The sequence below is a fragment of the Populus alba genome, chromosome 10 (genome assembly GCF_005239225.2).
Source record: "Populus alba chromosome 10, ASM523922v2, whole genome shotgun sequence".
NCBI lineage: Eukaryota > Viridiplantae > Streptophyta > Magnoliopsida > Malpighiales > Salicaceae > Populus > Populus alba.
In genome coordinates, this window is record NC_133293.1 from 6974765 (window position 1) to 6990066 (window position 15302).

The window sequence follows — 15302 nt, forward strand, 5'->3', positions numbered from 1 at the left end:
TTTATGCCATATGTATATAACAGAAAGTTAGGTTATCATATTTCTCCAGCCGTTTCTTACTCTCTTATCTGCCACAGCCCCCGATTCCACGCTCTGCTCTCAACTGCCTAGTCTGCTTTGAGTTTCTGCCTTTATCCTTTCTTCGGATTTTAGGTATGTATGAATGCATGCATGCTTGTTAAGTCGATTAGCTGGTTCTTCCAATCTTTATATTCTTGCTTGCTTGCTTGCTGGCTGCTGGTCAATTATAAATTAAGCATGCTTTGATTGCAGCTAGTTTATTATCTAATTGATGGTTTGTTTATAGTGAGTCCTCGTAATTTTATTTCTGATGTATTATTATATTTGTTGACAAATTTGATCAAAACTTTGTGATCACTGCTCCTTCAGTCACCATGTCTGTTTTAGAAATTTTTCGTAGAAAGAATCAATTTCTACCACCGGTTCACAATAACATTAGGAGAGAAATTGTCTTGAATCCGGTCTGATGATCTACTCTTGTAATTTTTATCGATTTGATCTTATTGAATCCGTGTCATGAGAAATGCTTTGATCTGATATACATTTGTTATTTTGGTCTCCTAAGAGATCCGGAAAATGAGATTTTCTCTTGCTTTCTCGGCATCCAAACAGAGAGCAGAGAGTTACCGTATTATTTGATTGATGTATATTCATATCTGTTGGTTGAGGCTGTTTGAGATTGAATTGAGTCTCATAATTTTTAAAAATTTTAATCCTTTTAGTAAATATTAAAAAATAATAATAAGGATTAAAATAGAAGGGACAAAAAAGAGTAAAGCACTAAAAAAATCCAGTTCTTTTAGTTGTATTAGTAAAAATATTAATTAGTAATAGTAATAGCAAAGCACCTAAAAAAAAAAGTATATTTCTTTTAGTTGTCCTAGCTAGCTTACCCATGTGTGTCAGATCAAAAATCATTTTTAAATTCAAAAAAAGAAAAATTGAAAATGCAAGCGCTATCAACTCGTTTTTTAGTTTGGAAAAAAAATTTCATTGATTTGATCTTAACAGTTAATTGTTATTGGTAATAACAAATGATTTTTGTTTTTATACAAAATTCATACAAGTACAACTATTTGTATAAAAGAGAAGATAAAAAAAAAATCAAGACAAATTAATGCAATTAAAAAATATATATAAAAAATCAATCACAATCTAAAAAACAAAGTAGATACAATTTGTTTTTTTTTTAAAAAAAAAGCACATAAATCAATTTTTAAATACAAAAACTTAATTAAAAGGGATAAAAAAACAAAAAAAAAAAGGTCAAACGCACATGGGTCAAGCCCATGCGTTTAGCCTTGATAAAAAAGTCTAGGCATGCATGAGTATTTTTCTTGTTGTTTTCCCAATGAATGGATGTTGCATCGTCCGCTCTTGTTTTTTATTTTTTAAGGCAAGTGATAGGTCGCCTTCAATGACAGGAAACCGATCGCAGAACGGTTGCCAACTAGTCTTTTTCTGATAACCGAAGGTGATTGGAAAATTGAGGTTAATGTTTTTGGATTTCAAAAACCTAATTATCAGCTTGCTTTTACTTGAAAACACCTCCAAAACACAATATAAACCTCGACAAACTACTTGACAGCCTCCAAACACTTCAAAATCATTCTAAAAAATTAAAATACTGAAAAACAAACGAAAACCAATCTACTTTTCTTGCCATGTTTAGAGAAAAAAAAACCACATTCATTTAACTCCTCTCGAGAAAAGGAACCCGGTGACACAAAAATCCTCTTTTTTTGTGACCGAAATATGGCTAGCCAATAACTTTCTCTCCTAAACTAAAAATTGAAAAATAAATAAACTAAACTCTTGAACCAAGATAAAAATTCTAAAAACTTTGAAATTGGCCACGCATTTTCTCCGTGTTTTACATTGTGATATGCGTGTTTTACATTGTGATTTTTTTTTTTTAATTTTGTCTTTGTACTATAATTGAAAACTTTATTTCATGAAATTAAGTGACAAAAGGATTAAATAAAAAAGTTTGAGGATGAATTTTTTTAAAAAAAAAAGAACAAAAATGAGAGAGAGAGAGAGAGAGAGAGTTGGAAAGCAGCTTAACTTTCACGTGAACAGTGAAAGTAATCCCATTTCTTTTAGTATATTTAGTGATCAATGATTGATTAAATTTTCTAAAAAAGATGAAGGTGATAATTTGTCAAATTGTTACAAATGTTGGAACAATAGTGAGGTTTTCTAGGAAAAAAAAAATTGAAAGGGAAAGAAAGAAAGAAAAGAAAAGAATACAAACTGATCATGTTAAATTCCTTAAACTAATCCTAGCTGTTCAAAATAGGGCAAGTGTATCTCTATTCTCCCTCCATACTATTAAACCTATTCGAAGCAGTTTTTTGATATCTTTGCCTCAAAAAACAGTAGCATCAACAGCAAGCAAATCAGCAGTTTCTTGGCATACTTATAGGTAATCCTCAAAAACTAAAATGGATTTTCTGTAAATTCCCTTTTCACCAAACACCAAGCAGATCGAACCTGCTATATAATTGCTTGTGATTATTTTAGCTTCTAATAACAAATGGGCTGTTCTATTTTTCTTGTTTGTCAACAGGGTTCTCGTAAAAGTTTGAATCTTGACATAAGTTTTCTAATGTGTAATTTGTCCCCAAAGCAAATGGGTTTTTTTTGTTTATATTTCACTTCTTTGAAAGATCAAAGCTGCCATTCTGTAGAGTAGAGATGCACTAATCTTGTTTCAGTTTGTCAGTTAACATTGAAAAAAAAAAAACCAAGGATGAAGTCATAAAGAAAAAAAAAAAACAAAAGTGAGAAGAAAAAAAGAAGAAGAGTGAAGCACCATAACAAAATCCAGTTCTTGTAGTATATTTAGTAATAGTAATTAAGAATAGTAATTGATGTGTTTTCTTTGATTCTCTCTTTAGCCAGTGATAGCTAAATCCCTAGCTACGCAAGCAATTGACTCAAGGGATTTGAGAAATGAACACGATAGTGAGAAGCGCATATAATCTCTGTAAGAGTCCGCTGCTGCTGCCGATTCAGGGAGTTAACACAGTGAGAGGAGGAGAACACCAGATACAACAGTGCAGGGGGATCAGAGTGAGGGTACATAATGGGAACTTGGAGCAGGCATTGAAGTTTATGCAGAGGAAGATGCAGTCCAGTGGGATTGAAAGGCAAATAAAGAACTTACAGACTCACCACGTTAAGAATTCAGAGAAGCGAGTTTTGGCTCGCAAAAAGCTTCAGCGTAGGATTCAATCCCAAGAACTCGCTCACAGGATCAAGGTTATCCTCGCTGATAAAGCCAGGTGTGTGCTTACAGTTTGTTTTTGGTTTCTTGAGAAATTGAATTGGATTCTATTTATTTTAGGTTGTTTAGGTTTTTTCAACTGTGATTGTTGGAAGGAGATTTTGGAATTATGTTAAACTGCTCTGTAAATCCTTGATCTCACACCTGATGGACATTAATTATGAAATTATTAGCTAAATTACGGATTATACATCTATTCTGTATCAACTCAAATTGGATAATTCTATGCCACTTATTTGGCACCTAAGAATGCATATAGCAGATTCCATTCTAAAGCTTGTTTAGAGGATGTTAAAATAAATACAGGAACAGTAGGAATATGATTAGAACAGAAAAGGTCAATAAAGCATGTTAAAACAGCAATCTAGACTTGTCTATATGGTGCGACTTTAGAGAATTTACAGCCATGCTCTGCAGTAAAGCTGCTGTCACAATTGACATGTCTGAAGTCATTTGGTATTGTTTTTAACTTACTTGAGATTAATTCTCATTTACTATTGAGATAGATGATATTGGAAGTGATGGATGGTTATTCTCATGTGAATATTGAATGGGCTGCTCTAATAGTAATAAGCTTCTATGTGATGCTTCTAGTCTCTTATGGTTCACTTTAAGCGGCTGGCTTCCTGTAGAAGTCTCTTGTTGATTGTTGTCGCGGTTCCCTGGGTTTGCAATAACAAGAAGCACGACATGCAAATACATTTGCAGTCCTGAGATAGCGTTCTAGAGCATACCGAGATCAAAAGCTCACTGTTCCTTTCACTCTTTTGCCTCTGCCATTTCTAACACCCATTTATCTCGATACTACACCGTCTCGATAAATAGTGCAAACCTTGTACGTTTCACACATGACTGGCATGGGAGTTGCAGGCAATATATATCAAGAAGTCTGTAATTGTTGAATTCTCCCTAGCATGGGGTATTTACCCATGAAACCGTCTGGACAGTGTGGACAGGCAAATGGTGCATTGTGGCACGCTGTATTTATGCTGTGTAGTAGTGCTGTAGACGTACAAAACCACACATCTTATTTGGTTTACTAGAATTGTAGCATATTATTTCATAAGTAATTGTTTGTCATGTGATCTTTATTGATACTGATTAATGTTTTCAGGGGCCTGTGAGAAAAGCTTTGAAGTTCCTTTCTTGGTGCAAGATGGACTCTTGAGAGGTTGATTAACCAGCAGGCTCTTTTTTCAGCTTCAAGTGAACTTCAGCTGTTCTTTCAAACTCTTTTTACGCTCTCGTGGTAGTCTCTATTATCCGATTTAGTTCTGTTTGCTTTGCTGAATGTTGGGTAATTTTTGCCCCCCCTGTGAAAAAAGGAGACTGGAAAAAAAAATGCATTTTATAAAATAAAATTTATAAGTCATTCCTAGCCTAGAGCTTTATTTTGACTATAAATAAAAACCTTGACAAATAAGCCGATAGAAACTAATGACATTGATTCCAAAAATAATAAAATTATGTGGAAAATCATAGACTTATTAAATTAGATCCATAATTTCACAATCTCTTGTGCTACTCTTAATTTATTTTGATGAAATGATTTATAAAATTACCATATGTTGTGTGTGCGTGTGCGCATTGAAACATCTTAGTTGAGCTTCTGAAAAATAAGAAATTTCCAAATGGAGTGATCAATACTTGCTATTAAAAAACTTGGCAAGCTCTACTAATATTTAAAAAAAAAAAACATAAGAACTTTGTTTATGCCTGTCTTACTGATTTCTATTGAGATCACGTCTACACAAAATGAACTCTTCAAAACAAAAATGAAACGTAGATATACTATAATGATGCACTGTAACCTAAACTTCCGGTGAGATAGTACTTCACAATTTGGTTAGTGCTTCCAACAGTTTTGCTTATTGAAATCCCAAGTCTTACATATCTTTACGAGCTTGCCAAACACTCTTAATACCTCACTTTTCAAATATTTTTAATACTTAGCTTTCAATTTTTAATCTGACATAGAATGGGATAAATTTTTCATAAAAGAGACAACTATTTTTCAGTCTTAACACCAACCGCACCCCCACCCCCCCCGCCCCGCGGGCGCTCCCTAAAAGTTGTTTCCAAAGTTAAAAGGAACCGAAAATCATTGTGTTATATTTTAATGTTTATTTTGTATTAGTATTATATTTGAATTTGAATATATAATAATATGGTTCGTATTTTTCAAATTAAAGAAACAAGATATTCTTACCACCCATGTAAATTTTTTTTAAGGTTGGAAGGGCAAAAGCTTATCAAGAAGGTAAAATTTCTAGTCTGTTTTAGGATCCAGATGCTTTTGCATTTTTGTGTGTAAAGAGTACATGTGAGGAGTGTAAGTTTTTTTTTTAAAAAAAAAAAAAGAACCTTGACAGAAAAGACAGATAATAAATATAAAAATATATTTGATTGAAAGAGAAGAAATAAAAATATACAAATAAATCTATCTCTAAGATAATTTTGGAATAAATTTTTGTACTTTCAAAATATAAGTTATATGGAACATGTTTTTAAAGATAATATTTTTTATTTTTTATTGCTAGAATATTCTTGTAAAAAACTCAATTATAAAATTGTTCAATTAAGACATGTAAATATAAAAATAGTTATTATTATAGTTTTAGAATCCAACTTGAGGGTCGATCCAAAGCAAGGCTTAAGTCATGGATCAATATAAAAATAAAAATAATTATTATTATAATTTTAAAACCCGATTCACAGGTCGAATCGGGATAAGGTCCTAGTCATGAGTGGGATTAACCATTGACCCATATTAATACAAGGACAAAAATAATTATTATCATGGTTTTAAAACCTAGTCATGGGTGTTTGACTCAAGACGAAGCCCAAGTCAAGTGTCAGAAAGGTCAACTCAAGTTGACTCAAAACAATGTAAGGATAAAAGTTATTATTAATATAGTGTCAAAACCTAGATCGAGGTTATTCTAGGGAAAATGTTTGGGTCATAGATCAGGAAGGTCAACCTAGGTTGACTTAAGTCAACTTATGGATAAAAAAAAGTTATTATCATAGTTTTAAAACCCGACTTGATAGTCAAACTTATACAAGATTCATGTCACAAGTTAAAAAAAATAACCCAATTGACCCTCTTTTTTTTAAAAAAGAAAAATAATCAAAGCAACCTTATGTTGATCAAAAATAATTTTTAAAAAATCAACAGGTTTTTGACACATGTTTTATCTCGAGTCAGTCTAAGTTTTTGATCGAGTTAACTCAGGTTAATCCTTCATTTTTTTTTTTAACTCGAACCAATACAAGTCTTGGATCGGTTCCGGTTTTAGGTCAATTAACCAGGTTAGTCCTAGTTTTATAACTATGATTATTAAAATATTATTAATTTCAATACTCAATGTAAATTAAAGTAAAGAAATAATATCTAATTATTTTTTAAAATATATAAATTTGATAACAATACCTACTGAGGGTGAAATAAATTTTTATATATTTTATTTTGTCTTATCTATTATAATCAAATAGAATACAAAAACAATCATTTTGTCTCATATAATATTATTAAACATAATTTCGTCATCATCTTATGTGAAACCCAAACTTTTGACCCAAACCTAAGCTTAAATCAGTCAAAACCCAGCCTTAGTTAACTTAGGAAAAAATAAGAAAAAGTTGCAAGAGAATTGTTTTTTTCTCTCTCTTCATTTTTCTTGTGGTTGTCATGACCCTCCTTCATTAAACCAATTATTTTAGTTTTTTGTCTTGAGTTTTTGGTTCAAGAAAGGTGGAAGTAACAAGTAAGTGTTTTCTTTTAATGCTAGTTTTTTTGGGTTGTTCATGGAAGGATCAATAAAGAAGTTAGGATTTTGTGTATGATTTTGATGATTGAATGATTTAAGGAATTTAATTAAAGTATTAAGGTGTTATTTAGTTTAAAACAAATTGATTTGATGACTGGAATGATGAGTTTTAGAAGAACAAGTCGTCTGTTTTTCGATTCTACATATTGAGGACTAACAAGATAGGATTCTGAAAATCTAAACCAATCGATCAACCTATGAGTTATTTAGGTTTGATTAGTTTAAGTTATGTTCGGAATTGATCGAGTGAAATAATTTGGCCTCATATTTACTTTTTAGACTCTAAGCTTGGATTTTGATTATATAATAAGCATATGAATTATCGTTTTTGTTTTAATTGATGATAGAAAATTTTGAACTATTATTGGTTTTATTACTTTGAACAAAATCATATTTTAAAAGATTATGAAATGCTGCATGATTTTATATGATTTTGGTTTTATAATATGTATGTTCTCAAATTCAACGCATGTGGGGTGTCCTTACAGCACTATTTTTGTGTTGTCGATCACGGACCCAGGATTCGAGCCTTGAAATCATTTTTTTTTATTGTCTTTTCTATCTCCAATCTTCTTCTTTTCTATTATAAAACAATAACCAAACATTACTTACAAGAATCCTAAATTTTTTATCAAAATAAGATAGATCTACAATTTTTTTTAAAAAATATAATTTAATTTTTAATAAATAATATTTTTTCAACATTAATTGTGCTAAAGATCATATGCTAGTTCTAAAACATGACATGTGTACTTGAAATTAATGGGACACATGTCACTTTTTAAAATTATCATATGACCATTAAAATAACTAGTTGAAAGGACCTATTATTTATCAAAAAATATTTCATGGTGGTGAAATCAATATTTTTAAAGTTATTGGATAAAGTTGTCAAATATATATTTTTTGACATGACATAAAAAATAACTCATGAATTTATTAGTATACTTAAAAATATGATTATAATTATTTTTTTAAAATATTTTTTATTTAAAAATATATCAAAATAATATTTTTTTAAAAAAATATTAGCATATAAAAATAATATAAAAACATTAAAAAAAATATTAATTTAAAGTAAGAAAGTAAAAAAAATTAATTATTTTTTAAAATCCAAAAACAAAAAGAATATATGTCAGCTTGTTCGAAAATTCAATGTGCTTTTGGATCATTTAGCAAAATAATGATAAGAGATTGATGTAACACATTAAAGTGTGTTTGGAATGCTGTAGAAATCATGTATAATCTTTACTCGCTGAAGAAGGCTTTCGAGAACAAGGCATGCTCTGCATTGGCCATCAATATTAATGAGCAGAGAAATTCGAATTGAAAAGCATAGAGAGCATAACTCTTTACTCGCAGCTCTTCACCAGCTCAGCCATGGATTTTTAGAAGGTACACGCGCTCTTGTAAAATCTGACATTTTACAGTACTGTTTTCAAAACCCCAAAGCCACTGAGAAAGAGGGTTTAAAAGTGCCGATCTTGGCAACCCCATTCCTGCTTGAAATTTTCCCTCCCTGCCTCCGCCCCCCTCTCTCTTTAATCGCTGGGCGATGGAGACGGTCAGGCTCCGCTTAGTGCTTGACAACGCTTTGACTACGACGACGGAAGGACTCAGAAAGTGCTGGATTCTATTAAAACCCCAACACAGAACCATCTCCGATCTCTCCTCCCATATCCTCCATGTGTTCGACCTCCACAATGCATGCCCCAGCGGCCTCCTCCTCTCTGTAAGTATTTAATTTATCTTTAATAAATTGCAATTTTTTTAGCAGTCCTTAAAATTCTTTTTCTTCCTTCTGATTTTATTTTACGGTTACAGATGGAAGGGTTTGTATTACCGCCTTTTGAGTCCACTTGTATTTTGAAGGATAAAGATATTGTCAGGTTAGTTAAATTATATATATATATTTTTCTGTGGAAAATAACACTTAGTGCTATTTATAATATAATGTAATATCTGTAACAGAGTGATAAAGAAAGGTGGCACGGCTACTGAAATTATCAAGATAGATGATGGGCTGAATGATTCGTTGAACGTGGTGGAAATAATTGACAAGCCACCGGTAACCACAGGCACGAATCTGCTTGCGAATGAGGAATTTGAAAAGGAATCTGACAGCTATGAAAGTGAACAAGAGGTGGATGTTGCCGCAGAGGTGGAGGATGTCGAAAATAGTCCAGAAGTGAAAGCAGTTTCGAAGAAGAGAAAGGCATCGAAGGATGCTCACAGCCCAAAGTATGGCTTCTGTGCTACTTCTCAAAATGGGGTGAAAAATAAGAATTTTTTAGTATGTATCTTATGTTACACAGACACATGTTTTGCGCTATTTAGCGTATCTGTAGTGTAGAGACTCCAGCTAGTAATTTCATTGTGTTCAAAACAAGTTCAAAGATGAAGTAGCTGGTTTAGAATGATTTCTTGTAAAATCATTATATAATGGGATTTCTACACTGCAGGAGGAAGAAAACCAAATCTGCCAGTGCTAAAAAATGGCTAGAGGTTTCAGAAAATGTAGTGACTGATGTCTCTGCAGAGCAGAATGGCACTTTGAGCATTGTTGATGTTGATGAAAGAAGTGGCAAGAGTAGGAAAGCTATGCGTGACACTAAGAAGTAAGTTTTGTAAATTTCTTAGTGCCTATTAGTGCACCTTTTTAACTGTAAAATTCTTAAAATTTCTCTTAGAACTTTTGGGTTTGCACTCAATTCTGGAACTTCTACACTGCAGGAGGAAGAAAACTAAATCTGCTAGTGCTGAAAAATGTATGGAAGTTTCAGAAAATGTTGTAAGAAGTGTCTGCGCAGGGCAGAATGGCACTTTGAGCATTTTTAAAGCAGATGAAAGAAGTAGCAAGAGTACAAAAGCTACTTTTAATGCACAGAAGTAAGTTTTGTAAGATCCTTATTCACACATAACCACGTTTTTCTTCCTTAGTAGGTTTCTAACTATAAGATTTTCCTATTTATATATATAAAAAACCTATGAGATATTCTTCATCATCATTCATTGTTGGTGGCACTGGTAAGATTTGAGCTATGTGTTACTTCATGTTCATGTTACCTAGAATTCCAATTATTATGATCACTTGGAATGGGAATGGGTATGACCTATCCCAGAACATCATTTGATGGGTCTAGGATCATATACAGCATTGAAGGATTGCTTAAATAGAAGCCTAATGCAATAAGGTAGGCATAAGTGACATTTGTTGTAAGTGTCCCTTTTCCAAAAAAAAGTTGCTACTAAGTTTTGGATCAGCAATTCCAAATCAACTTCACTGGACTGGTTCCAAGGCTGTTAAGGCATTCTGTCTTTTCATTGCCAATCTTGACCGCAACTTTCCATGGTTGTCTGTGTGTTGTTGTTCGGTGAGTGGGATGTGCCTCAATGAAGTTAACAAGGAGCTATTTCCAAAGCAAGGAACATGCTATTTAGAGATAAAGAAGATTTCCAAGTCTTGTCTTGTTCCTATACTTGAACTTTCAATTGAAGTTCTACTCATATTTTGATATTTATGATCCACTTTTCTAGAAATGTGAAAACATGATATGATGATTGGTCCCTCCTGTATGACATGACTGCAAAAATATTGCTTGTTCATGAGGGGAGGCATCTTTATAGCTCATGATGTCTTCGATTCTTTTCCTCATTTTTACTTGGCTAACTGAATATCTCTTTACCTGCATTGTAGGTCTTGCCAGCGTGAACAAAATGGAAATGGGAATGTGGATGCATCACATATACTTTCTGGATCTAAAAAGGTTTTGATCTATCATTTTACTGAACATATGGCTAACATTTGTGTTTTTAATTCTGAGATGTGCTGTAGTCTTTCATCGAGGAATTGGGTGAAACTCAGCATGATGTAATGATTTCTGCCACCTGCACCTTTTCATTGTGCAAAAAAGTCTACTGGTATCAAATTAAATTTGAATAATGTTAAGGCTGAGTCATTTTTGTTCCTATAACATGTTATTAAAACTTGGCTAAACCCCACCCATTGCATAGTATTAAACATGTTCTGTGAATGTTTGTGTGTGTAAGCTCAGTTCTCTTTCTGATGGAAAAAAACCATGATTTTGTTTGTATTTATGAAGGAGCTAGTGCAGCTAAATTGTCAGAGTCAATTTTGATGTGTCTTGTGGTCATAAAACTCTACAGAAATGATATCATGTATTCCCATACATTCCCTTCTTTCCATAGAGGACCAATGCATGGATAGTTATGATTCCCTTACAGAACACAAAGGGACAATTTAGCATGAACTTTAATGGTAATTGTGAAAGAAAAGGACAAGGAAGGGAATAGAGCGTTTGCATACTTGAAAGTTAATTTTTATCATTTAAAGCTATCTGAACTTTTAGGCAAGTATGACCAGTGGACCAAGGGGCTCAAGCCAGAGGCTATTGGCCTCCCTATGCAAGCAACGATTCTAACACTTGCATTTCCCTTTCTTGTCAGTGCCCCAGTAGAAGTGCTAGGCGTAAAAAGGCGAAGAGGCAATGGTTGAAGGAACAACTCAAAGCTGAAAAGAAAGCAGTACGTTGGTGTTTTTTAAGTTTCCAACCCGGTTATTCCAAGTGTATTCATGTGGTTTAGCTGTTTTGGTTTGGGGACGGTCTTTGGAGCAGGTTTTAGGTTAAGCGCACACACTTGCACAATACACACACGCGCGCGCGCACACACCTGGGTGCTGGTAGCGGGAAAATTAGTTCTTAGCTACACTGCTTTGCTTTATGTTGAATTTTACAGCAAAATAAGAGGGAGTTGCTCTTGAATATCAATCAGCAATCATCTGAAAAGGATAATGAGAATGTTTCTGGAGAATCACCTGAACCAGGAAGTCAGAAAACCTCTGAAGAAAAACTCAGGGAAGACAAACAATTGGGAGAGCGAGATAGTGATGTAGAGGGTGATGTTGTTCCCGTCGTGATCGGGCCGGGACATATTCGTTTTGAGCCGCTCAAGAAAGGTCTAATGCTCGATGTGTCTTTTCTTCCTTTTATGTGGCTGAAGAGTTCTATATTTTATCACAAGGCTGTTCCAAGTGATTAACAATTTTGTGTCCTGTGTAATTACTCCATTCATTCATGTGACACACCTACTTGCTTGTTGTTCCAGGGGATTCTGATCATGCTGTGCCGCAAAATCACGTTTCTATTGTATGTTTCATTTATCCATTTAATTTTTTACTGCATATCTGTCTCTGACTCATGTTTTGAATGCTAAATACCTTGATGAGATATATTCTAGCATGCATTTATTTTATCCATTTAAGTTTTGTAATTAATAATTACAACCATTTCTGCAGAACATTTTAGCACTCCCGCATATTTTTACTTTTGTGAGTCCTAAGATGTTTGTGCTCAACATCTCTATAATCTTGTTTCTCTTCCACATACCCTACAATTATACCATGCTTTATGAGGGTGTATCCGGGGGAGTGCTAAAATGTTCTGCACAAATGGTTTGTTGTAATTTTTTGGAACTGCAGTGAAATAGGATTTTGATGTATAGTTGTTTTTATAAAATAGTCAACAGGTTCTGATATTTGTAGTTTCAAATTCTTACAATATCTTTGTGTGTGCTCCTTGTAAAAAAAATTCCTTGTGTGTGCTACACTTGTATGTTGTCATGGTATCACTTTTTCTTAGCTTCAATCGATGTTGAATTTCTGTTTTCGTGTCCTGCTTCAGGAAAGATTTCAGTGGAATGGAATAACAAGCAAAAAGAAAGGCCAAAAGTGGGGTAAAGAGAAAGTGGTGTCATGCAAAAGGAATGATTATAACAATTTCAAGAAAGAGTCTTACAGCAGTCTTACTATTGAAGAACGGACACCTGTATATGATTGCACCAACTTTGAAGAGTTTCCACACTATGCTAGCTTGCCAAAGGTTTGTTTTTGTTAAAACTTCATTTGCCATTCATTGCATTGATATCTATATCTTTCTATTGTAGAAAATAAAGAGTGGCAACTGTGCTTTATATGGTGATAGTGGCTGCTAGTTTACTTTTAAGACCTACTCTAGATCTGTTGATTGATCTCTCAAACTTGTATTTGTCTTGAAAGTTTCCTAATTTGCAAAGAGCATAGTCCAAATTTGTTTCTCGTATGGAGGCCAAAGCATCTAGTTATTCTTGGATTTTTGCAGGAAGGTGATGTAATTGCTTATCGTTTGGTTGAGCTGTCACCATCCTGGACCCCTGAGCTCTCATCATACCGTGTAGGGCTTCTTTTGTAATAAAACTGATCTTCAACTCATTATTTATTGGCAGAGCATACCATTCATCATATTCTCTCTGTCCATAGGTTGGAAAGGTATCAAAATATGATCTTGAATCCAATATAGTTATGCTGGTCCAAGTACCAGAATATCCAGTAATTCCTGAGAAGATAGATGATGAGGCATCCGATGCACTACCAGAAACATCCCCTTATCAGGAAGATGGTTCCTTAGAGGTATGTCAGCCCTGCACTGCATCTCTTATACATGTATATTTTCTTTTTTCTTTTAGGTGGGCATCTCGGTGTGTGTTTCTATGTTTAGTGAACACAGAATTTGAATGTGCTTCCAAAAACTTGAGGGATCTGACTAAATTGATTAAGGTGGAGTTCTTCAGTTTTGAAGTGTTTGACAAATGGGATTCGATTAGTTCTTGGAAATTTTATGTTATTTCACTGATCCACATAACGTTCAGGCTATTAGATTAAGTCTTGGGCTGTGGTCTAGTTTGAAATTTTTGTGTTTCTATGTTTAGTGAACACAGAATTTGAATGTGCTTCCAAAAACTTGAGGGATCTGACTAAATAAATTGATTAAGGTGGAGTTCTTCAGTTTTGAAGTGTTTGACAAATGGGATTCGATTAGTTCTTGGAAATTTTATGTTATTTCACTGATCCACATAACGTTCAGGCTATTAGATTAAGTCTTGGGCTGTGGTCTAGTTTGCAGTTGCCTAAACGATAGATTTAGTAACCTTAGGCCAAACTGTTCTTGTTTGTCCTTCTCAATCAAGATAGTTGACAAGTGAAGCTCTTCTCCAGATAAAGTTTTCAGCACTTTTTGAAGTTCGCCTTGTTCACCATGGCAATCTAAAGTCAGCAAAATCAGTTACTGGTGGATCTAATGAAGTCCATGTAAGGGATCAAGATTCTGGAACTGGTTTCAAGCTGAACAATAACCACGAAGCTGGTACTTCTGCTCAAGGTATTACTTCCAACTATTTTTACATCAAGAATCAGGTTAATGATAGGTGCAAAGAGCAATGATAACAACACGATCAATGTAAACATGCTTACTTACCTTTCTTGTACTTCAGAAAACGGAAAACATAATCCATGGGAAGAAACTAAGCAGGCTTTGACAGCACAGAAGGCATGGCTATCTCAGGAAGATAGCTGTAAAAAACCTGAGAGTTCAGGCAGGAGCCCATGGTCTTATAAGGCCTTGAGAGGCAGCGCATTGGGTCCAACAGTTGCTTTATTAAGAGCACAAAATGAATTTTGACGAGCACAGAATGAATGAATCGAGTAGCGTGGCTGTGCATTTGCTATCCACATAATTTTGCAACCTCAAGGCGGGTGAGCATTTCACCGATGATGCTAAGTTTTGCTTTAGGTACATGTAATGGAAAACATGCAAGGGATATCTATGGCTCAACTTTTTTGTATAGTGTCGTCTCTTACCTTCAACAGCAGTGCCCTAGTGGAACTCTTTTCTGTCTATTTTCTCCTTTATGCTGTTTTGAGATCTTCATTCAATCACAGCTTTCTTCGTATAGGAATGGGCTTTTTTGTTGAATTAGAAAAAAAAAATTTGTCATATTACAATTTTTTACCCTATTTGTTTTTATATTTCAAAAATATTTTTGAAAAAATTTGATTATTTTTATTATTTTTTGTTTCAAATTAATATTTTTTTTGGTGTTTTTAAATCATTTTAATAAATTAATATCAAAAATAAAAAAATATTATTTTAAAACATTTTCGAGAAAAAATATATTTTAAAAAGCAACTGTAACTACACTTCCAAACATGTCTAGAGCAAGCATTTCAGCGATGAACAAAGGAGATGGGTACTCCTATTAAGAGCGTGTTGGGCGCTGCCATTGCGATTGTGTTTATAGAAAAATGCTATTTATATATGTTTAGT

The 15302-nt window shown here is 33.5% G+C and overlaps 2 protein-coding genes across 4 annotated transcripts; both read left to right on the forward strand.

The window, feature by feature from the left end:
• Positions 1-10: 10 nt before the first annotated feature.
• LOC118045396 (uncharacterized) lies at positions 11-4685 on the forward strand. 2 transcript variants are annotated; one of them, XM_035054015.2, is made up of 3 exons: positions 11-153; positions 2925-3311; positions 4428-4685. In XM_035054015.2, the coding sequence occupies exons 2-3, from the start codon at positions 2980-2982 to the stop codon at positions 4435-4437; spliced, it is 342 nt and encodes a 113-aa protein (XP_034909906.1). In that variant the 5' UTR covers positions 11-153; positions 2925-2979; the 3' UTR covers positions 4438-4685. The 2 variants fall into 2 exon arrangements, with proteins under 2 accessions (XP_034909906.1, XP_034909907.1); XM_035054016.2 differs by having other exon boundaries at positions 21-153; positions 2929-3311.
• Positions 4686-8319: 3634 nt separating this feature from the next.
• LOC118045397 (coilin) lies at positions 8320-14930 on the forward strand. Of its 2 annotated transcripts, none has more exons than XM_035054018.2 (14): positions 8320-8875; positions 8968-9032; positions 9115-9384; positions 9606-9761; positions 9877-10032; positions 10841-10910; positions 11611-11688; positions 11938-12121; positions 12271-12311; positions 12846-13043; positions 13302-13373; positions 13460-13609; positions 14195-14357; positions 14470-14930. In XM_035054018.2, exons 1-14 carry the CDS (start codon positions 8699-8701, stop codon positions 14655-14657), a joined length of 1968 nt encoding a protein of 655 aa, XP_034909909.1. In that variant the 5' UTR covers positions 8320-8698; the 3' UTR covers positions 14658-14930. The 2 variants fall into 2 exon arrangements, with proteins under 2 accessions (XP_034909909.1, XP_034909908.1); XM_035054017.2 differs by having other exon boundaries at positions 8321-8875; positions 11902-12121.
• Positions 14931-15302: the final 372 nt, after the last annotated feature.

Coding starts and splice junctions, on each gene's coding strand:
- LOC118045396 (XM_035054015.2), top strand. CDS start 2,980: ATGAACACGATAGTGAGAAGCGCATATAATCTCTGTAAGAGTCCGCTG.
- LOC118045397 (XM_035054017.2), top strand. CDS start 8,699: ATGGAGACGGTCAGGCTCCGCTTAGTGCTTGACAACGCTTTGACTACG. Junction 12,122..12,270: donor TTTTGAGCCGCTCAAGAAAG/GTCTAATGCTCG, acceptor TTGTTGTTCCAG/GGGATTCTGATCATGCTGTG. Junction 13,374..13,459: donor CTGAGCTCTCATCATACCGT/GTAGGGCTTCTT, acceptor CTCTGTCCATAG/GTTGGAAAGGTATCAAAATA.